General features: G+C 47.9%; 1 protein-coding gene and 2 long non-coding RNA genes across 4 annotated transcripts in view; 1 reads left to right on the top strand and 2 right to left on the bottom strand.

Annotated features, from left to right (window-relative positions):
- The window catches only part of LOC306647892, a 33,792-nt gene extending 18,326 nt beyond the window's left edge, over window positions 1–15,466 (bottom strand). The window contains exon 1 of the long non-coding RNA XR_013760209.1: window positions 12,998–15,466. This is a non-coding gene — a long non-coding RNA (uncharacterized lncRNA). The remainder of the gene's footprint in view (window positions 1–12,997) is intronic.
- LOC306647889 lies at window positions 3,834–9,321 on the bottom strand. 2 transcript variants are annotated; one of them, XR_013760205.1, is made up of 4 exons: window positions 7,291–9,321; window positions 6,665–7,078; window positions 5,178–5,836; window positions 3,834–3,993 (listed from the first exon to the last, which is right to left on the bottom strand). It is a non-coding gene; the product is annotated as an uncharacterized lncRNA (long non-coding RNA). The 2 variants fall into 2 exon arrangements; XR_013760206.1 differs by having other exon boundaries at window positions 7,308–9,321.
- Window positions 15,467–17,705: 2,239 nt separating the features above from the next.
- On the top strand, window positions 17,706–21,267 carry PGLYRP1 (peptidoglycan recognition protein 1). The gene is made up of 3 exons (XM_079117451.1): window positions 17,706–18,106; window positions 20,413–20,534; window positions 21,015–21,267. Exons 1-3 carry the CDS (start codon window positions 17,820–17,822, stop codon window positions 21,191–21,193), a joined length of 588 nt encoding a protein of 195 aa, XP_078973577.1. The 5' UTR covers window positions 17,706–17,819; the 3' UTR covers window positions 21,194–21,267.
- The last annotated feature ends 794 nt before the right edge of the window (window positions 21,268–22,061 follow it).

Raw genomic sequence — 22,061 nt, 5'->3', positions numbered from 1 at the left:
TTTTAGGTTATTGCAATATAGTTAACACCCTAAATATATGTGACTTTGTTGTGGAAACGACAAGACAGCACTCAGAAAGTAGGAGAAACCAAGCTTTATTTTATACCAGTGAACCCAGAGGAGATTAGCACTCCAAAAGTCTGAGCCCTTATCCACAGTTTCTCACAATATTTATACATTATTTGAAGTAATCTTAGACCCGTCTATCACTGGAACTTTTTCCTCTGAAGGCCTGTGCAGGGTCTCTAACATAGAGCATGCTCACAGAACAAATTAGGAGATAAGGCTCTTTCCACAGACATCTATTTCATTTCAGGAGGGAAGAGTCAGACTCTTAGGGCAGTTATTGACAATGCAAAAGGTAGGGACCCATGGTTAATTAGGCTTCCTGGAGAAAGGCTAAGAGAGGGAAGGGGAACTGACTCCTCCTCAGGCATTGGACTCTTACCATAATGTTTTTGTAATTTCATTTCACAACCAGGTCTGGTTTTGCCATCACAACTTGGTATATGTATGCATCTGAGAACTATATTTGTCTAAGCCTTGTCTATCGTGTAAACATTTGTAAAATGAAAGTCTATGTAAGTTTACCAGACCAGCAAGATAAACAATAAGTACTCTCTTTTACACATGGTATCTGACATAGAAGGGTCACACTGCCTTTAGAAGACCTGTCTTATATATGTTTGTTTTTACTGTCTATTTCTGATCATTAGCACCATTTCATAAATGTATGACAGATTTAATGCTATCCTTTGATTTTTGCTAACCCATGCAGACCTGTGATTTTTGTTACCATACACTATGAATTCTAAATGGTACTTTAAAAGTTCAACTTAGTTAAATGTAAGCTTAGGGGAGAGCCCCTTTACCAAGTTGGTGTTCTTCAAACCAAAATTATAAGTAGCAATAGTCTCAGATTTGTATAGAAATAAAAAATTGGGTTGGTTTTTATTCTTCTAAGAATCACAGAGCAAGAGAAGTATTGCAAAGGGAATTCCCCAGAGACCCATGTGCTCAGAGGTGGAGCTTTGGGAGGTGATCAGAGCATAAGGGCTGGACCTTGACACCAGTCTTGAAAATCAGGGTCGGTCAGTGTTTCCCGGTGTTAAAGACCAAACACCTGAGAAACACTGAGGCAATCACAGAAGGTAAATTGTATTTAAGAAATATGGGAGAGAATGAGACTCCTCCAGACAGGAGGGAGCCCAGAGCTGGTGCCCAAGGCAGGCTGGGTGTTCTGCCTCTTTATAAATTTTAGGTTTCCTTTCTTCTCATGGCCTTTCCTCCTCTTATCTTGCCTGCTGTGACCAAAAGACAGGAAAGGGCCACCCCAGGGGTTCTCATTAACAGCTCCTTGCATTGGGAGGAGCAAGTCCCTGGAGGCAGAGGTAACCTTGGTAACAGGTTGTGAGGAGGGGGAAGTGCCCTGGTGGTATCGGCTTTGTGTTTCTTTTTGAATTAGCCTCCATCTTCCTGATCCAATCATCCCTTATCTACACTGATATCTGTCCTTTGCCCTCCACTGATGGATGAAATGGACTACTGGGAGGTGGGGCCCAGCTGGAGGAAGTGGGTCCCTGGGACATGCCCCGGAAGGGTTTGCCTTTTCTCTGGCCCCTTCCTCTTTCTCTGCTTCCCCCTCCCATGAGCTGATAGCTTTCTCTATCACCCCCTTCCACAGCTGCCTTGGAGCCAGTTGTGTGCTGAACCATCTGAAACCCTGAGTCAAACAAATCTTTCCTCCTCTGACTTGTTCTTGTCAGGAATTTTAGTCACAGTAATGCTGACAAACACGATGACTCTCTCTTTTTTTTCTTCTTCTAAGAACTCAGGGCATGAGAGTGATATTGCCGTTTACCGGTGACGAGTTCTGCATCCTCAGGTGTTAAAGTATAACATCAGAGAAGCACGCCCAGGCAAGCATATTCAGCAGGTTTTATTTAAAGGTAATACAGACTTCTCCCAGGAGAGAGAAGGGGGTCATGGCTGATGTGCTAGAGTACCAAGAAGTGAGCACACCCTAAGGTCTCTTTTGTTCTCCAGTTCTCTCCCCTCTTATCTCTCCTTCCTGCCTAAGTGACTAAGCCTGGTTTAGCAGGTGAGCAGCAGATGGCAGGGGGAGGGCCAAAGTGATTCAGGCAGTTAAGGGCCCAGGGGACATTAATGAGCAGCTTCCTGCCTGCAGTCCTTGATAAGCACAGGTAAATTAGGTAATCAATGAGCTCTGGAGGTCCTTGACATTCCATTCTCCCAGGGGCAGTCTCCAACTTCCAGATGCAGGTAGCTTTCATAGCCTCCTTTTCCTCAATTTGACCAGATCCCCTAGTGTCCCCTAATCTGGGTACTCTAACTGCCTGTCCCCAATTCTGGCTTCAATACCAAGTAAGTAGTTAAAGAGGAGCCTGGAGAAAAACTTCTAAAGTGTAGCTAGAGAACAGAGACAGTTTAGCTTTCTGGTGTGGGTCTCATTCATTCACCAAACACCTGGGTCCTTCGTCACTGGGCTGGTGTGTAAGCACAGACTGGGGATCATTACCCAAGGACTCGCCATCTCGAAGGAGCTACAGATGTCATGGAAATACATACAGCATAAACTATTTCTTTTCAAATAAGGGAAATTATGTTCCAAATTGAATAATGTGCAATGAAAGTTTATTACAGCAGGTCCTTGAAGGTGTCACCAAGGAAAAACCTAAATAAACCCTATAGTTTCTTTTTTTTTTTTTTTTTTTTTTTTTAAGAGTAATGTAAGCTCGAGGGCAGGGGCTGGTGGCCAAACAAAAGCTGACAGAAACGGCTGAAGCAAACCTTTTTTGGAATTTGGCTCTCTGGAGAAATTCCCAGCCCCCAAGGGGTATAGGTCAGGATGGAAAGCCAGAGAAAATTGCACATGGCCCCAGCTGCCCAGGGTCTTTATAGGCCAGAATAGGCGGGCGTCCTGCTGAGTGATAGGTGGACGTAAGTGTCAGTGAGGTTTATCTGCGTTTGATTGGTCACTCCATGGCACGCTGCTCTCTCCCAGTAGCAATTTAAGTCCCAACCTAACAAGTAACATAATGATTTATTTGAAAGAAACCTTGTAAACAAATTTAGATTTTATAAGAGTTGATGAACCCGACTGTATCCTGAGGTAGAGTAATTGTTAACAGATGGAATCAACCCAGAAAAGTTACTTAGGACTTCAATGTGTGATTGGGCCAAACTTAGGCCATTTGAGATACTCATTGCTGTCCTTTTCTAAGTTCAAAAACAATTTAACATCTCCACAAATCTTGTGTTTCTGACACTTTAAAATCACTTTCCCTTTTGATTCAATTAAACACCTCTACCCTCTGAACTGATCTTCTTTCTTCTTTGGATCCCTATAGTTTCACTTTTTAATTGTGGTTTCATTGACTTAAAAATCACTCATTTTGGAGGTCACAGAGCCAGGCAATACAGTATTAGTCTCCCGCTAGCTTGGTGGTGGATCACTCCTGGGACATGTGGGTCAGGACGGTCACCTAGGCTAAACTTCAGGCACCCAAGTCCACTCTTGCTGAAAACACTGGCTTGTCACTTGGACCTACTGATGTCCCATGGTGACTGGGCAGGATAAATGACTTGGCATCTCTGTCTTCATACTGTGTCTGTCTCCTTCAGTGCCTTAACTTTTGGGTCAGATTCTACCCATTAAATGTTTGAGAATTTTTTTTGCCACAACTATAATGTAGGGATGGCTTGACCTAAATGTGCCTCCTTCTCTCCCTCTCCCTCTCCCTTTCCCTCTCCCTCTCCCTTTCTCTCCCTCTCTCCCACACACATACACCCTTCACACACACATCCTTCCCCTCTTCAAAGAAAAAGACACCAGTGAAAGGAGTGTAAACAGGTAGCCACGGAGTTCCTGGAAGCTCTCTGCCCGTTCCCAGAAAAGACAAGAGTATTCCTCCCCTTTCTCAGTCCATCCCTCTCCTTCAATATTCCTATCCTACATCTGTAGCCCTCAATCTGCTGAGGTTGAGAAACTTTTTTTGTGAGCAAAGCTCCCTCTTCATTTTGACCACTGAATAAAGCCTTCTTCCCCCAGTACTGGGGATTGAACCCAGGGGTGCTAACCACTGAGACCCAGCCCCAGATCTTTTATATTTTTTTGGAGACAGGGTCTCGCCACATTGCTTACAGCCTGGCTAAGTTGCTGAGGCCAGCCTCAAACTTGCAATCCTCCTGCCTCAGTCTCCTGAGTCAATAGGATTGCAGGCATGCGCCATCACACCAGGTTTAAATAAAGCCTTTCTTTCCCCCAACACTCATCTCTCAGACACTGATCTTTTCAAGGAATAAGCCTCCAAATCTGGCCTCAGTAACCACCCTGCCTCCTTTATTCCTTTTCCTGGAATCCAGCATAATTAATTTTGTAGGCCAGAAGCTGCTCTTGACAGGTACTTTCCAATCCCAGCAGCTCAGGAGGCTGAGGTAGGAGGATTGCAAGTTCAAGGTCATAATGGACAACTTAGCCAGATCCTTTCTTGAAGGATATGGAAAAACAACTCCAGGGAGAAAAGGAGAACAATCGGCCCCAGGGAGAGAAGGAAAGTAATGGGCTCTGGACTTTCAACATTTCTCAGCTACAACAGGTTCTGAACCTTCAGTTTCCTGTGCTACAGCTATTCCCCTGACTGCCCAACCCACACATTCTGCTATGATTAAGTGTCTATGATTAAGTCTCTGCACATTCTGCTGTGATGATTCAGTCTCACTTAACCATATAACAATCAATCCTGTTGTAACCAGGTGCCATGTTCCTCCTGAAAACGTGCCCCTTCGCTACTTAATAAAGCATCATCGCTGGTCCTTCAAGCTCTATCTCCATTTCTTTTACTTTTGCTTTCATTTCTCAAAATAAGAAAATAAAATAAAAAGGGCTGGGGGTGTGGCTCAGTGGTTAAGCACCCCTGGGTTCAATCCCCAGTACCAACAGGAGGAGGAGGAGGAGGAGACAAAGGCAAAGGTGAAGCCACAGCACAGGTGCGCTCGCGCTCTCTCTCTCTCTCTCTCTCTCTCTCTCTCTCTCTCTCTCTCTCTCTCTCTCTCTCACTCACTCTATTTCATCAGGAGAAGAAAATACAATTAAAAAATTTGGATGAAACTCCAATGTCAGAAAAAGCACATAAAAACAATTTGTAAAATCAAACGATGTAAGTGGACAAGATAAAGTGAAACATGACAAATCACTGGAAGTGTTCAAGTTGCACTTTTGGGTCAAGGTCAGAAGCTGCAGCCAGGGTATCCCAAGAGGTGGCTGTGAAGACCCAGGTTCAGAGTTAACCCCCAAAACCTCTAGTGTGACTGACTCTGGTGACTCAGCCTAAGGTGCTGGGCTGCCTCTGACTCATGTGAACCTGTCCTGTGTTTGCAACCAAGAGTGAGGCAGGCCTGGAGGAGGGGCTGCTCTCTGCAGCACCTGAGAACACAGACTGATGACACAGCTGTCTGAAGGAAAGCAGCCACAGGAATGAATGGCTTAAGTCACTCAGTCAAAGGGCGGGCTTCCCACTGCCCCAGCCACAGACCCTAGGAAGGCTCCAGAGAGCTGCTGATCCCCACTCCTGCCCACCCAGGTGATAGTAGCTGCTTGCTCTGCACCTGCCTGGGAGAGGCTTCAGCCGCAGACCCTGATGACTCAAAGTCAACCCCAACCATTAGGACATCTTCCAATAAATATCCAAGTGGAATAGTTGACACAGAAATGGCATAATGTAAAGTGGGAATCAGCAAAACTTGAAACGTAAGGGATGGGGTGTATCTCAGTAGTAAAATGCTGACTAGCAAGTCTGAGGGCCTGGGTTACACCCTGAACATCAAAAGGAAAAAAAGGGGAGGGAGGAAGGAAGGGTAAGAGAGTAAAAAGGAGGGAAGAAGGAAGAAAAAATAAAAATACTTGAATGTAAATTTCAAATATTTCCTATCTAATCAAAATTTGAGATTGGGAGCTGGAAAGCAGCTGAATAGGAAAGCCCCCTCCATGTGCAGAGGAGAGGGAGCCAGAGGGAGGGACAAATATTATTCTCTGTTATGTGGATAAATATAGACATGTTCTTTAAATAAACTTTTGAATTTTTAAAGAGGGTGTAATAAAAACTGACATAACAACTTCCAAACACCCAAATTTGGAGAAACAAAGAATTAAAAGAGCAAGCTAGATCATTTCAGCAAAAATAGGTAAACAAGATAGGTACAAGAGTTCACGCCTGTAATCCCAGCACCTCAGGAGGCTGAGGCTGAAGGATCACAAATTCCAGGCCAGTCTCAGCAACTTAGTGAGGCCCTAAGAAAATTAGAGAGACCCCCATCTTAAAATAAAATACAAAAAAGGGCTGGGGATGAGGGTCAGTGGTTAAGCACCTCTGGGTTCAATTCCTGGGACAAAAAAAGGGGGGGAGGGGGGGTCTTATCTCTGTTGCTCTTTCTTTGCCACAAACACTGACATTCACAGGTTCCAGGTCAGGATGTAGCTATCTTTGGGGAAACCGTGTTTCGGCCTGCCACAGCTTTTTGAAAATACAATAAATTCAACAGTCCTAATCTACTGGAAGATTGAAACATAAAAATAGTTTTAAAAAAAAAAAAAGTCTAATTTACAGAATATCAAAGGGCAAAAGAATTTGGCAAGAGGGTTGACCTTAAGTGGGGCCTGTTCCAGTGGCCCAGCAAGATCATCACAGTCGTGGTCTCTTTCTGCATCTTCTCTGCCTTCTGAAGTGCTGATCACACTAATTTTGGCTTCCATTATGGTTGAAAACAGGCCTCTAGAAGCTTCCATGATTGTAGGCTTCCTCCAAGGGTGCTTCCTCCCATGTTCTGTGCTGCACAACTGCCAGAATGAGCTCTCAAAAATGCAAAGTGAAAAAAAAAAAAAAAAAAAACTGCCAAGTGAACCAGGCTTCCCGGTGCACGCCTGTAATCCCAGAGGCTGGGGAGGCTGAGGAGGCTGAGGCAGGAGGATCACAAGTTCAAATTCAGTCTCAGCAACTTGGCGGGACCCTGTCTCAAAACACAAAAAGGGCTTGGGACGTAGCTCAGTGGATAAATGCCCCTGGTGGGAAAAAGAAAAAAAAAAAAAAAAGCAAAGTGAAGCACCCCACTTCCTGAAATGCTCTTCCATGGCTCCCTGGGGCCCACAGCATGAAGTCCAGACCCTTATAATGCCCGACAAGCCCGGGGCGGTCTGGCCCTGCTGTCCTGGCCAGCCTCCTCGCTCCCCACGCACCCCCACCCTTTGCGTCCCAGCAACGCCAATCTTCCTACCTTCCTTCCAGACACACCTGCCTCTTCTCTTCTCCGTGCCTTCGCTCACGCTGGGGCATCTGCTGAGCTCCCTCCTCTCCTCATCGGGCTCCTGGACCTACAGGGTCAGACAGCTCTGAGGGATTGAAATACTGTGTAACTCTGGACATCATCATAAAACCCAGTAACTCTCCGCTCTGGGTATTTCATACTACAATTCTTAATAGTGCTGATAGGAGCAGACTACTCCCCCGGAGAGGCGGACTCTCAGGAACATCACAGAATCCGACCCCGCGAGGCTGAGGTTGCTCTATGGACCTGCAGGTGTTGGACCGAGCCTGCGAGGACGGACTAGTGACAACTGCGCGCTCTGGCGGTGGAAAGAGGGAACTGCAGGGACCCACGAGGCGTCTTTTCCCCGACGAGCAGAGCCCAAGCTCAAGGTCAGAGTTAATAACTGATGATCCCTAGGAGCTTGTCACCTCAGGTACCACGCTAATCTGGTCATCCACGTGAAATATGGTACATTTGGTTCTTTTAATAGTTACAAGGTTTTTTTCATTTATTGCCTGTCTTCCCCCAGTACCTGTGAATACAGAAATTTCTGTACACATCCCTAGCACCTACAACAGGTAGGTGGAACACACAGTAGTTGCTCAATAAATAACATGGAATGGAATAGAATTCACATCAATTCTGCCCTTAAACTCAAACCTGAGTCTCTCCCCACAGGGCAAGGAGTCCATACGAGCAAGCAGGTGTGCCAGTCCCTGTTTCTGGATCTCCAGATCACGGAATTCCCCAGACAGGAGCCCCAAGCCTCCTTCCGGAACCTGCACAAGCCTCTTCCCCGAATTCATGGTGCACGAAAGTCAAGCGTGACTCCTAAATCCAAGGGGCACCTGTCTCTGGGGCTATGCCAGAGACATCCGTGTCCAAGAATTCTGAATGCCAACCAATTCTGCTAGCCTCTGGCTCTTCTAAGGAAATTAAAAAGGTGCTGCCTGCAGGGTGTGGGGCTGGGAGCACCTTGTGAGAGAGTTTGCCTGAGTTAGCTCAGGTAAGGGCAGGCAGAAGGGCAGATGAAGAGGGAGAAAGAAACAGTGTTTATGATCTGTGTTCCCACATTGCTGGGAAAAGAGCTGACAGATGGTGGCCAGGTGATTCAACAAAAGCTCCCGACTTCCCTCCTCCTACCCCAACTCCCCAGAGTAAGCCATGGGCTTCGACAGAAAAGGCAATTCAGAAACCGTGCTGTCCACGATCGTTGGGTGTGGGCTGTTGACTGGCACCTGTCTCTCGGCTTTGTCTTTTTGAAGGTGTTTGGTGCAGGGCATAGATCAGAGTCGTTTAGCAGCTGTTACCTTGATGTGTAGGTTTCACTGCATGAAGCCATTACCTGTGTTCCCTGTACTCTTGCCAGGAGCCCACAGACAAGGGGCAGCCCTGATGCCTTGTGGGGAGGGACTATCACTAAGTCCCAATGTGCAGATGGAGAAACTGAGAACAGATCCGTGTGTAATCCACCTGCACAGATCACCATGTAGGATGTCCGCTAGGGACCGGGGATATAATGGTGAGGGGGCAAATGGCAGTTCCCTTCCTTATCTTTAAATGGGACAGTGATACACCCGGGACTATCTGAGACAGTCTTGCCTGTGCCTATTGGCCCAGAATAGATCTTCATAGCTCCCCCCTTTGCTCTCCAATGTTGGCGTTTGGATGATGAATGAAATGACGACCTTACTTATAGACATCATTGTAAACTAGGAAAGACAGAAATTGGCCAAAGAAGAAAACAGGCAAATAAAAAGCTACAGTTGTGATAAGTACAAAAGAGATGAAATGGTGTGGAGAAAGCAGAGGGGTTTTTTTTTCCTACTCTGACATACTGGAAAGAAGAATGTCCCCTTGAGGAGACAACATGGAAGGAACATAGGTGGCAACTGGGGTGGGGGAGGAGGAGGAGAGCAGTCCAGGCTTAGGGACAGCAGAGAAAAAAATCAAGATGCCACCTTGTAAATGCCATCTTCATTTAATCTTATTTCTATCATTTTTTTTAATGGTCTGAAACTGTATTTTGAAGAAACGATGGCTGAAAATTCCCCAAAGTGGCAAAAGACATAAATGTACAGATTAAAGCAGCTCAATAAACTCCAGAGGCCACTCAAAGAAATCCACATCAAAACAACACAGTGAAGCTTCCAGAAATTAAAAACACTGCTCTCAAAATAATGTTTCCAATAATAACCTTCACAATTTCAATTAAATATGTTATACACAAAGATGTCATTTGGCTTGGGTCAAGAGAAAAACAGTGAAGGACAAGTGTTTCAAAGTCTCTTCAAGTTTTTCACAATCTAATATGCAATGTCAGTGCAAGTTTACAATTAAGTCTTATTATGGTATAAAAAAACTAAGGTACAAACTACAAACAACTGAGGTAAATCCTTATAAATAAACACTCTCAGGTAACTCAGATAGGTTAAAAATGACTGGACACATCAAAGGTCTCTTCTGTTCACTCCCTTCTGAGCTGTAGGCCCTGACCTTGGAATGCACTTGATTCTCAGTAGGGGACATCTCACTAAGCAAGGTCTGCCGGTCAGGAGTGGCAGGGCCCCTGGGCAGCATTCCTTGGCTTCGGTCCCAATGGTGCCTTCATGGAGCAAGCGCAGTGCTGCTGCTGGCTGTGAGCACTTAGCTGAGCTGTTGTCTCCATCAGCACTCACAGGGAGCTCTCCCCAGTTCTTTCCATCTCCCTCCTTTGTATCCATAGCTAAAGGCCGAAGGACAACCTTTGTTCCTCCACCATTCTCACCCTAGAGGATGAATTCATTGTGAATCCCCATCTCTAACTTCTACCCCTGCAACTTACCACTGATCTCTGTAGGACTCCATCCCCTTGGCATGACGAGATGCCCCTTCCCCGCCCCCACCCTGGCACACCCTATTTCTCTCTCAAGCTGGTAGTTTACATACATGTTAGACATAAACTTCCCCTTCACACGCCCTCCATTAGGACATCTTAAACCATGTAAACCCCCTTTAGCAGTCTGGTGAGCTATGTCCACATTGACGATGACCTTTTTAACAGTCACTTTCTCTGTGGTCCTCGCAGCAAGTCCAGGAAACTCCATGAGTCCACCCTGATGCGCATTCACCCAGTGTGAATCCTCTTCTGTTTGCCGAGGGCTGGGTGCTGACTGAGGGCCGCTGCGTGTTCCTTCCTTCCCCCTCCAGCATGCGTTTTCTGGTGCTGAGAAAGGGAGGAGCTCTGGCTGAAGGCCTTCCCGCAGTCCTTGCACTTGTAGGGTTTCTCTCCAGAGTGAGTCCTCTGATGACGGATGAGCGCCGAGCGGTCACTGAAGGCTTTGGCGCAGTCGGTGCATTTGTAGGGCTTCTCCCCGGTGTGAGTCCTCTGGTGCTGGGTCAGGGCGGAACAGTAGCCAAAGGCCTTGCCACACTGGCCGCACTCGTAGGGCCTCTCGCCGGTGTGGACGATGTGATGGCGGGTGAGGGCTGAGCGGTGGCTGAAGGCCTTGCCGCACTCGTGGCAGCTGTAGGGCTTCTCCCCGGTGTGGACTCCCTGGTGCAGGGTGAGGTGGATGCTCTGGCTGAAGGCCTTGCCGCACTCCTGACACTCGTAGGGCTTTTCTCCCGTGTGGATCCTCTGATGCAGGACAAAAGCCGAGTAGTAACTGAAGGCTTTGTCACACTCGTCGCACTTCCAAGGTTTCTTCCCTGCACACATCCTCTCATGTCTAAGTGTATCTGAATTTCGTTTCAAGTTCTTTTTAAATGAATCAAAGTTATGAAATCTCTCTTCTTGTTGTTGGACCAGCAATGACCGCCGACTCAGATTCCTTCTAAATTCATCACACTGGTAGCTTCTCTCTCCAGAAAGTTTCTTCTGAGTGACGACTTCTTGAATCAAAGGTTTCTCATGGTTTTCCTGCTGACTCTCTAAAGAGTCTTCATGTCCACTGGAACCTTCCTTTGGAAATCTTTCTATCAACACCCCAGGCGCTGATTCCTCTTCAGCAAAGTCCTTCTCTGGAGTTAGCTCCTTGCTTTCTGGAATGGTCTCCCAGTCATGCTATGCTGCCTCTGCTGGATAACAGAAAGGCAAGGTATCAATTTAGAGTCACCGGCCTAAGACTGGAAAAACGCAGCACCATCCGGGACTGGCTGCTTTGGAGGCTTCTCTCCCCAGCTCCTCCCTACACTCCAGCTGAGAGATCACAGCAGGCTTGGAAATCGGAAGTCCCAGCAGGACCAGACTGCGATGCTTCTCAGGCCTATCTCCTGGAGCGGCAGCCAGCTGCCCCCACTGGGTGAGAGCCTCAGCCACATCCCTGATCCTCAGCCATTCCTGTGACCCAGGAGTCAGCAGCATGTCAGTCACACCATTTTCTTTTGGCTCTGCAGCACTGGCAAGGTTTGGGACCTCAGAAAAGGACCCTCGGTCCCCGGGCTCCATGGCGACTGCCTCCCGGGCCCGCGCCGGGACGGCCGCCGGGGGGAAGGCCCGGGGCCCCGACCCCCGCCGTCTTTCTTCCGGGCACGCGGACTCGGACGGACTCGCTCTTAGCCCTCCTCCAAGCCGGGTCGGGCCTCTCGCCCGACACGGAGGAAGCGGGGATCGGCGACAATGGCATCTAAGAGCCGCCGCGCCGAGCATCGCCGGCCCTATCATTTTTTATACAACAAAGAAAACAAATGTTTTTACTAACTACAGGAGAATTTGAGTTTTCACACAAGCTAAATTAATGATGATATATTAAGTAATGGCTAGTGAGTTAGACATTTTAAAATTCAACTTTCCAAAACATACAGGAAGTAAATCTAATTTCCTCTTATCAAAAAAGTACACAAGTAATATAGACTCAGAAATAAAAGCAAAATATAACAATTACCCATTGAAGCTGCAGTAAACGCCTATAAGGCATGTTTCCTTTTAGGTTGACAAAATACAGAATAAATAAAACTCTAACAAGGGAAGACTTCACCCCACCTGGCCAATATTTATGTTCTTAGTACCTATGAGGAATCTGATAATCAAATGTCCCTGTCTTTTTACAGCTTGCTCGGTGTTTTGTAATCTAAAAGCCAAGGTACAAAGTTCCTGATTTCTCAAGTTTCCCCTATTTAGAATTTGTACAGGGTATGTAAAAAGTCCCCCATAGATAGATACATGCCATGTCCAACATAGAAAAACTTACAGTTCCAGCGAGGGGTGATGGGGGATTAGAAAAATAAAGATTCACAAATGTAGATTTTGAAGATAAATAGCTAGGATCAGGTAGAGTGCTGCTCTCTGGTGGAGAAGCAGATGTAAAGAGTTACACCAGCAATCTTTATTTATATATGTCTCATCATCAGGTTAAAGACTATGCAGCCATTATTCTTTGTATTCAGGAAAGTCACAGACACTAGGACGCATCTATGCAGCTTTTCCACAGTTGCAATCCACAGTTCCAGAGTGCAATGTTAGGAGCTTTGTGAAGCTCTCAAGAAAGTCCATTGTTAAACTTTACTGTAAAGCAGGCAGGAACCAAAGAAGTGGAGCTGGTGAAACATTGTGGTTGTCTAGCATAAGAATTCCTTCCTTCCCTCCTTCCCAGGAGCTGTGTGCCTGAGATCAAGGCCAGAGCTGGCAGGACTCTTGCACAGCCTCCCCAGGCAGGGCATTGCCACAGCAGCTGAGCATCCTGTGCCCTTGCACAGAAGCATTCCCAGGCACCAGGCATGCCACAGCCATGAGGTCATCAGAGACCCCTGATCTCAGTCACTGCTCTCCCATCCTCTGAACCACTCTCCACAGATACCGGGTAGACAATACATGTTCAAGGGTTATCAAGGACGGGGTGGCTGGGGGTCTCAGACACAACTGTGGTAAGAGCAGTCCATGCTGTCAGACGTGGTGGGGAGCTTGGGGCTTATTCCAAAGATCATGAGAAACCACAAGAGAATGTGACTCATTTTGAGGGTGATCTTCAGAAAAGACCTGACCAGATCTGAGCTTTGGCCTCACAGGGCAAGAGTGCATGCTAGGAGACCACTAAGAGGCAGGGAGAGAAATCCAAGGGGGAGGAGATGGTGACGGGACAGAGTGGAGGAAGTGTGACATACAGAAGCAGTCCAATGCCCAGGACATTTAGGAGGTAACAGCAACATGACTTGAGGGTGGAGTGCATATGCATTTAGTCATCCAGTAACTATTTATTGAGCACCTGCTGTATGCTGAGCATTGTTTTGGGTGCTAGATACAACAGGAGAAGGAACAGGGGATGATGGAGGAAGGTGCTCAGATTTATGGCTTCTGTAACAGACAGATGGTGATATCATCCCCTTGTACAGGGACCCCTGAAAGAGAACTAATTGGAAGAAGAAAATCACCAGCCATCTTCTTCTGGAGGTGTCTGTGGAATGTCAAGTAGGCAGGTGGATATACAGACCCAGAACTCAGCAGAGGCTAGACATTAAAACCTCAGAGTTGGGAGGCATGATGGCACATGCCTGTAATCCCAGTGGCTCGGGAGGCTGAGACAAGATGATCTCAAGTCCAAGACCAGTCTCAACAACTTAGTGAGACCCTCAGCAACTTAGTGAGACTCTATCTCAAAAAAAAAGGGGGGGGGGGGCTGGGGATATGGCTCAGTGGTAAAGCACTCCTGGGTTAAATCTTCCAGTTCCAAAAAATTAAAAATAAATCTCAGAGTCATCAGCATCTCAGTGGTAGCTGAAGTCAGAATGTAGCAGAAGAGTATATGATCCAGGGCAGAAGAATGAGCCCAAAAGAAAGAAAGAAGGAAAAAAAAAAAAAAAAAAAAAGACCAGCCACAGAAGCAGAAGGAAAACCAAGACAGTCTTGGGTCACAGAAGCTAAGAGAAGTGAACATTTCAAGGAGGAAGTGGTCAACTATATGAAATGTTGCCCAAGGTCATCCAGCTAATAAGTGGTAGGAATGAAATTTAAAACAAGGCCTGGCTATATAATAAATGATGCTGGAGTAAATGGTCACCATTCAGAAACAAAGTTAGACCCCTACCTCACACCACATGGAAATGTAAATGAGAGCAAAGTTCTAAAAGTAAAACACAGAATAATGATATTTCTAAAACACAAAAGGTTTTACAATTTTGGTGTGAAAAAGTCTTCTTAAGGCAAGACAGGAAACAAAGAAATCTGACTGATTTGAGGGAAAGAACTGATTGGAGGGAAAGAACTGACAGACAATCCAACAGGAAAATGATTAAGAGATGAATGAACAGTTCAGAAAACATGGATGCAAATAGCCATAAATGTATTTAAAAGACAAATATCTCTCTAATGTTGAAGTGGTAACGCATGTATAAACTGTTTACATTGCTGGGGGGAAAAACACAAAACCCTTTTGGGGTTGGCATTTTGCAGCATGGATAAAAATGTTACATGTGTTCTATTTGCTGATTTAGGTGCTCATACATGGGGGGATTTACTTTGTGAAAATTAATTGACCTCTGCAATCTATTAATTCTATTGTCTATAAACTCTATTCTACTAAGTCTGTAGGAAGTGCACTTATACACTTGTCTATATGTACATTATTCTTTATTGTTTCTTATTGGGGGGGGGGGGGTACCAGGGAGTGAACTCAGGGGCACTCAACCACTGGGCCACATCCCCAGCCATATTTTGTATTTTATTTGGAGACAGGGTCTCACTGAGTTGCTTAGCGCCTCACTTTTGCTGAGGTTGCCTTTGAACTCAAGATCCTCCTGCTTCAGCCTCCCAAACCGCTGGGATTACAGGCATGTGCCACTAAACTGGCTCTTTATTGCTTCTAAAAAGAGCTGATACACATAAAACATACTTTCCTAACAACTCCATAATCTTAGTTATGGGATTATTTGTTTCACAAATTGAATATAATAAGACAACCAGCATCTGCATGTCAGAGTTACTTTAAATTAGGTAGAGGGTAGTGAAGGGAGGGAAGGGGTATGGGGTAGGAAGGATAGTAGAGTAAAACAGACAGTATTACCTCATGCACATATATGACTGCATGACTGATATGAACTTTCAATATGTACAATCAGAAAAATGAGAAATTATACTCCATTTATGTATGGTTTATCAAAATGTAAAAATTCACTCTATTGTCATGTATAACTAATTAGAACAAATAAAAAAATTTAAAGATAAACAGGTATTTTTAATGGGCAATGGATACAAACTGGTAACTGACAGAAGGGCAAATCCAAAGGCACAGCACACAGAAATTACTCCGTCTCCTGAGTGGTCATACAAATGTCAGTTGAAGTTCCCGACAGATATCACTTTATGTCTATTTAAGAAATTTAAGAAATGACAGCACCCGCTTCTGGGGTGGTGGGGATGAGAAGGCATCAATAAAAAAAAATCAGTGGTGGAAATATGAATTGTTAATAGCCTTTTGGGGAAAGCAATGTGGTAAAATCTATTAAATGTGTACTTTTGACTTAACAAGTCTGTCTCCATAGCGTTTCTATGAGTGCTCCAGTGTACAGGGACACTTTGTGCAACACAAGGCAGGAAGAGGACCAGAAAGCCTTCCAAAAAAAGAGTTCATCAGCAATGCTTCACCACGAAACACTATGCAGCTGTAGAAGGAATTCATGAGCAAAGGCTGCTTTGCCCTGGAGAGGTACACATGAAATGCCAGGTGACAAAAGGTAAACTGAGGCTGGACATGGTGGCACACACCTATCATCCTCCCAGCGACTGGGGGAGCTGAGGCAAGAGGATCAAAAGTTCAAGACCAGCCTCAGCAACTTAGCCTGACCCTGTCTCAAAATAAAAAATTAAAAAGGGCTCAGGATGTGGCTCAGTGGGTAAGTACTCCTGGGTTCAATCTCCACTACCTCAAAAAAGGGGGGAAGCTAATGCATTCAATTCCAATTTTGTTGTTTTTCATGCCCTTATATAAGTGGAATTGATTTAGAACTCCCTGTCTGGAGGCAGGAAGCCAGGGTTCCAACCCTGGCTTCGCCATCTCCCCCATGTGTAACCCACCATGCCTGTTTCCTCAACTGTAAAAGATGGTAAAATAGCATGTACCTCCCAAGCCTCTTGTGACCATGTGACAATCTCTGTGGGGCTTAGAGTTGTCATGCTTGGAGTTGCCTGGAGTGTCACTTCGGTGGTATCATGAGTGTGAGTATACTTTACATGAACATGAAAAACGTGGAAGAAAACGTACACGCACCCCACGTCCTCATTGGGGACCTCAGGTGTGCTGAGCGGGAGGAGGCAATTAACCTTCACAGGATTCAGTTTGTTACAACTAGTTTGTTCAGTTTGTTACAACTAGTATGTGATTCTTAAAACTTTTTTTTAAGGTACAGGGACCGGGGGTTGAAGGCAGAGGCCCTCTACCACTGAGCTACACCCCCAGCCCTTTTTATTTTATGTTGAGACAGGGTCACACTAAGTTGCTGAGGCTGGCTGCAAAAGCAGCTGGGATCCTCCTGTCTCAGCTCCCCAAGTTGCTGGGATTACAGATGGCACTTTGTAAACTGTAAAGATTAGCTAAAGTGGAAGGAAAAGAGGAAGAAGAAGCCAGACACTCTGCCCCAAATTTCCCAAGTGCTCTAGGAAGGCCTGGGAAGGAAAGCCCTCTTCCCCACAGATCTGAACCCACTCAGTGGCCCAGGCAAGTGGCTGCTCCTTTCTGGTCTCAGCTGACTTCTCTTCAGAATGGAGCTGCTAGTGGCACCCATGAAAGTCATGGTGCTTATGACCAAGGGCAGACCTGAGTTTGAGTCCTGATGAAGTTCATGTGTCACCGTGTACCAGACATCTAAGGGCCCTATCCTGGTCAACCCATTGAATTCCCCAAACTTCTCAGCTGAGAACCTCACCTTATCATCCCCACATTGCAGACGGGAAAAAGTGAGGCACAGAAAGATGAAGTCACTTGCCAGGGCTCACACACTAGAAAGTGCCCAGAGTTCCAAGGTGGGCAACTTGGTCCTGAATTCCAGTTCTGGACCACTGGGCTCTAGGGCCTGCCTGCGTGTCTTGGTGATTGTCCCTCTTCCAACCTCATTTTACTCAGTTGTGACCCTGGTTTCCCACGACTCACCTCCAATTTGCTGCAAGAGTTAAATGCACCTCTGGACTTGTGAGAAGTGTTTTTAAAATGGAACCTTTGTTAGCTCAGTCCCTGCAGGAAGGGGGAGATGTGCCAATGCCCTGGGCCCCTCTCCGTCCTGTGCAAGTTCCTGGTAAGTTATCCAATACCCCCACTGAGAGGAGACACAAAGGCTGGCAGGGATCCAGCCCCAAGCAAAGCGCCCCAGGGCCTGTGCGCCCTTCCCCACCTGACCCAGACTCACCACTGACCACACCGCATCCTGTTCGGCCCTACCAGAGGAGGAAGTTGAAACTGGGGTCCCATGTGATTGGCCCAGGAAGTCCCGCCGGGGTGTGAAGCAAGCGCTTCCCTGCTGCTGTGCTCCAGCAGATAAAGGTGGCCCCGCCAGCTGCGCCGCTCCTAGCCAACTCTGCGCGCCCTGCCGTCATGTCCCACCCCTGCGCGTTGCTCGCCTGGGCCCTCCTCGCCCTCATCGGACTCGAAACAGCTCAAAGTAAAGAAACCCCAGCCTGCTGCGGCCCCATCGTGTCCCGGAGCGAGTGGGGGGCCCTGCCATCCGAGTGCTCCCAGCGCCTAAGCCAGCCGGTGCGCTATGTGGTGATATCGCACACCGCGGGCAGCAACTGCGACACCCCGGCCTCGTGCCGGCAGCAGGCCCAGAACGTGCAGCACTACCATGCGCGCACGCGGGGCTGGTGCGACGTGGCCTACAAGTGAGTGCGGAGGGAGGCAAGGCTGAACTGGGGACCACAGGGGGCAGGGGTGCAGTCGCGAGCCAGCAGACCTGCTCTTAGTTACAGTTCTGGAGCCACCTGGCTGACACCTCCGCAGCTCACTGGAGCTCGCAGGGTTGTGGTTTCTCCCCAGGGTCACGGCCCAGGGCTGGGCAGGTAGCTGCAGGCAGCAGCAGAAGCTCTGAGGACCTCAAGTCCAAGCTCTGCTCCCCAGAGGCGCGGGCAGACAATCTCACACACCAGACATCCTCTACACCATGAAGGAATCCCTTCACCATGCTGGCGCCTTGTCAGGAGGCTCGAGTGCAAGGCCAGGTCCCAGTATCAGCTGGGCTTAGTGCTGCCTGAGACCCAGGGCAGGTCCCTTCCCAGCGGGGACAGGTCCTCTCCACTTCAGCTCCCCAACTCTTTAGTCAACCGGCTTGCGCGGCAAGCACTTAGGCTGCTCAACCTAGCATGTTGCAGGAGCCCAAAATTCATGCGCTACTGACGTTGAGCACATACTGTGTGCCGGGCAGTGTGCAGAAGCTGGAGCCAGACCCCCCTCCGGGGCCTTTAGAAGGCTGGCGGAAGGAAAGGCGTCCCTGGGCAGTGGCTTTGAGGTGGCTCTGGGATGAGGGAGCTGAGGGAAGCTGCAGTGAGTGTGTGTGTGTGTGGGGGGGGGGGGGGCAAATGCTGTGAATCCAGGTAAGCAGGTCACACCTGAAAGCCGCAGTGGCTGGATATGCTGGAAGGGGCCTGTGGTCAGTGAGGACTTTGGTTTTCACTCTGAGATGGGAGCCATGGGGGCACCTAAAAAACAGGATGTGGGCAGGCTTCCTCGGGCTGCTGTGAGGGAAACAGACCATCCAAGAGGGCGGATTCAGGGCAGCAGGTGGGGTAAATCAGCCTGCGGGAGGGATGGGCGTGGCCGTCAGCTCCTTTAAGTGGTGGGGCGGGGGCTCACACAAAGACCCCCCAGAGAGAGGGTACACTGCAACCCCATAGGTTCTCAGGCCAAGGTGAGCATCTGAATCCGGCAATGCAGCTCCCCAGGCCCCACCCTGGAGCCTGTTCCAACAGATCCCACTCAGAAGTCTAGGAGCCACAAGGATACCCCCAGCCCTTCCCACTTGAGATTTTATCAATTGAGGATCCAACTTCAAGATTCTGTTTCCAAGGGTCAGGGGCTTAGATCCTAAGTGTTTCCTGAGGTCAGGAAGCTAAGCCAGGGCTACAGCCTCTGGTCTAAATGGCCTTTTAAAACAGCACACGCTGACACCTGCTCCTCGGATTTGAGGGTTCGGCATCTGATTCTCATGTTCTGAACACCCCTCCCTTGCCATACCTATCATGTTCTCTCTCAGCCTGTTTCCCCACCTGGAAATCGGGATTTTCACTGTACCCACCTGATGGTGGTTGAGGTTTAAATTAGATGCATCCAGGGAATAAACACAGAGCCCCAACCACAGGAACAGTGCCGGGGATGGACAGGGCCATCACTGGCTCAGTCCCCACAGCTGGCATCATTAGGGTATTTCTAGTCTTCCCAAAGGCAGATTCTATGAGCTGGCTTCCTAAATGGCAGACCCAGGACTTGGATTCAGAAGTTCCAACATTCTGTGTATCCTCAGTGACTCTGTGACCCAGAGAGCTGAGTCCACAGATACTGCAGCTCCAGGGTGCGATCTTCCAGTTAATTCCAAGGTGCCAGTCATACTCACTCAGTCAAGACATGTTGAATGAGTGAATCTTAAGGATCTTCTGCCAGGATTGAAACCCCAAGGAGACAGATGTGATCCAAACCCTTGAGTCCCCGATTCTGAGGGGCAAGTGCCTCTAAGGCATGACCTTGTGCAAATCATGTGGCTTTCTGAGTCTTTGCCCCTCAGCTTAACATGGGGAAGACTAGGGTACCCACCTCAGAGGGTGGTCCTGTGAGGATTCAGTAAAGTAAGGGTTCATCAAATCCAAAAGGGAGGCAAGAGACAGCAAGGAACAAGAGCATGTGGGCGGGCATCCGGAGACCTGGGTAAAACTCTGGCTCTGCCTGACTGTGACCTTGGACAGGAGAGCCCACCTCTCTAATCCTCTCTTAGTGACATGGGATGGCAGTGACCCATAGGCAGTAGGGGGATTTAAAAAAAAAAAGATACACAGAGAGCTGTGCTTGGCATGTGGCAGAGGCCACATTGTTCTTGTGGAAAATCAGACAGTGAAGAGAGGACTACTGGAAATCGCTCATGCTGTGGCAGTAACAGGGTGGGGAGGCCCTTCCTCCTCCTTAAGGTGAACCCTCCGCGCAGCTTCCTGATTGGAGAAGATGGGCTCGTATATGAGGGCCGTGGCTGGAACATCAAGGGCGACCACACAGGCCCCACCTGGAACCCCATATCCATTGGCATCACCTTCATGGGCAACTACATGGGTGAGTGACTGTCCTGGAGGCTGGGATGGGCTCAGGGGTGGAGCAGGAGGTGGGTGGTGGCTGAAAGGTTATGCCATTTACAAGTTCTGTGACCTCGGGCAAAGGATTCCACTTCCAGAGCCTCATCTCCTCTTTAAATAACAGTGGGAGCAGCTGGGGCAGGAATGAGGATTATCTGCATAATTTCTTGGGCCAGTCCAGATGTGAGCCAGACTATCAGCATGGCTATCAGCATGGGCAGAACACAGAGGAGGGAGAATAAGCGATGATCTTGGCAGTCAGTGCTTACTAAGCCTCCCAGGCACGTTCCTTGGGTTTTACATAAAGTAGCTGTCATTACTGTCGCCTTTCACGGAGGAGCAAACAGGCACAGAGAGCAGTTAAGACCAGTGCAGGGGGCGCAATTTACCCCTACTTCATACTAGACTACTTCTGCCCTTTAAGGGAGCCCCAGCCTAACTTCTGCATCTGTCCCTCCAGAGCGGGTGCCCCCACCACGGGCCATCCGGGCAGCCAAGAGTCTGCTGGCCTGCGGTGTGACTCTAGGAGCCCTGAGACCCGACTATGAGATCAAAGGACACCGGGATGTGCAGCAGACACTCTCTCCGGGTGACCAGCTCTATGCAGTCATCCAGAATTGGCCACACTACCGCGAGTGAGGCCCTGCTTGTCAGCCCCCCACCCCATGCCTCTCTCCCCAAAAGCTGGAAAAACCCCTGCCTCCTCCTCCTCCTTCAAAAAAGATGAGGGCTAGGGATGTAGCTCAGTGCAAGCACAAGGCCTTGGGTTCAATCCCCAGCACCGCAAAAAAAAAAAAAAAAAAAAAAAAAAGGATTTATGGGCTGGGGTTGTGGCTCAGTGGTAGAGTGCTTCCCTAGCATGTATGAGACACTGGGTTCGATTCTCAGCATCACATAAATATAAATAAATAAAAATAAAATAAAGGTATTGTGTCCTTCTACAACTAAAAAAAAATTTTTTTTAAAAAGATGCAGCTTGAGAGGCTGAGGCAGGAGGATCACAAGTTCAAGGCCAGCCTGGACAACTTAGTGAGATTCTGTCTCAAAAGAAAATAAAAAGGACTGGGGATGTAGCTCAGTGGTAGAGCACCCCTGGGTTCAATCCCCAGTACCACCATATAAAATAAATACAGCTCCAACTGTGTTCCTGAACTGGCCCCACCACATGCCCTGCTCCTCCCTCCCACAAGGTCCCAGCATCACCCTTCCTCCCAGCACTCTGTCCTCGATGGTGCTCAGAACCCAGAGGCCCCGACCCTGAACCAAGACCCCGGAGATCCCAGCTCAGAAGCAACATCACAGCTCAGAACCCAGAGGTCTCAGGTCAGAGCCCAGGAATCAGCACCAAGTAGGCCCAGATGTCACCACGAGCAGCTCAGAGGGCTCCCCAGGCAGTAGAGCATGCTGCAAGACACCCCTTTCCCACCACACAGCCAAAGACATCCTGTGCAGAACGTCTGCTTGAACTCCTTTGCAGCCAGACTGCTCACGCGCACTCCTCAGGTCT

Source organism: Sciurus vulgaris (genome assembly GCF_902686455.1).
Source record: "Sciurus vulgaris genome assembly, chromosome: 17".
NCBI classification, from domain to species: Eukaryota; Metazoa; Chordata; class Mammalia; order Rodentia; family Sciuridae; genus Sciurus; species Sciurus vulgaris.
Note: the sequence above shows the minus strand (reverse complement) of the source record. Positions and strands in the feature narration are given on the sequence as shown.

Excerpts from the sequence above, each read along its gene's own strand:
- PGLYRP1 (XM_079117451.1), top strand. The coding sequence starts at position 17,820 with ATGTCCCACCCCTGCGCGTTGCTCGCCTGGGCCCTCCTCGCCCTCATC. Across the intron at positions 18,107-20,412 it reads TGGTGCGACGTGGCCTACAA|CTTCCTGATTGGAGAAGATG; the intron begins GTGAGTGCGGAG and ends CCCTCCGCGCAG. Across the intron at positions 20,535-21,014 it reads CTTCATGGGCAACTACATGG|AGCGGGTGCCCCCACCACGG; the intron begins GTGAGTGACTGT and ends CTGTCCCTCCAG.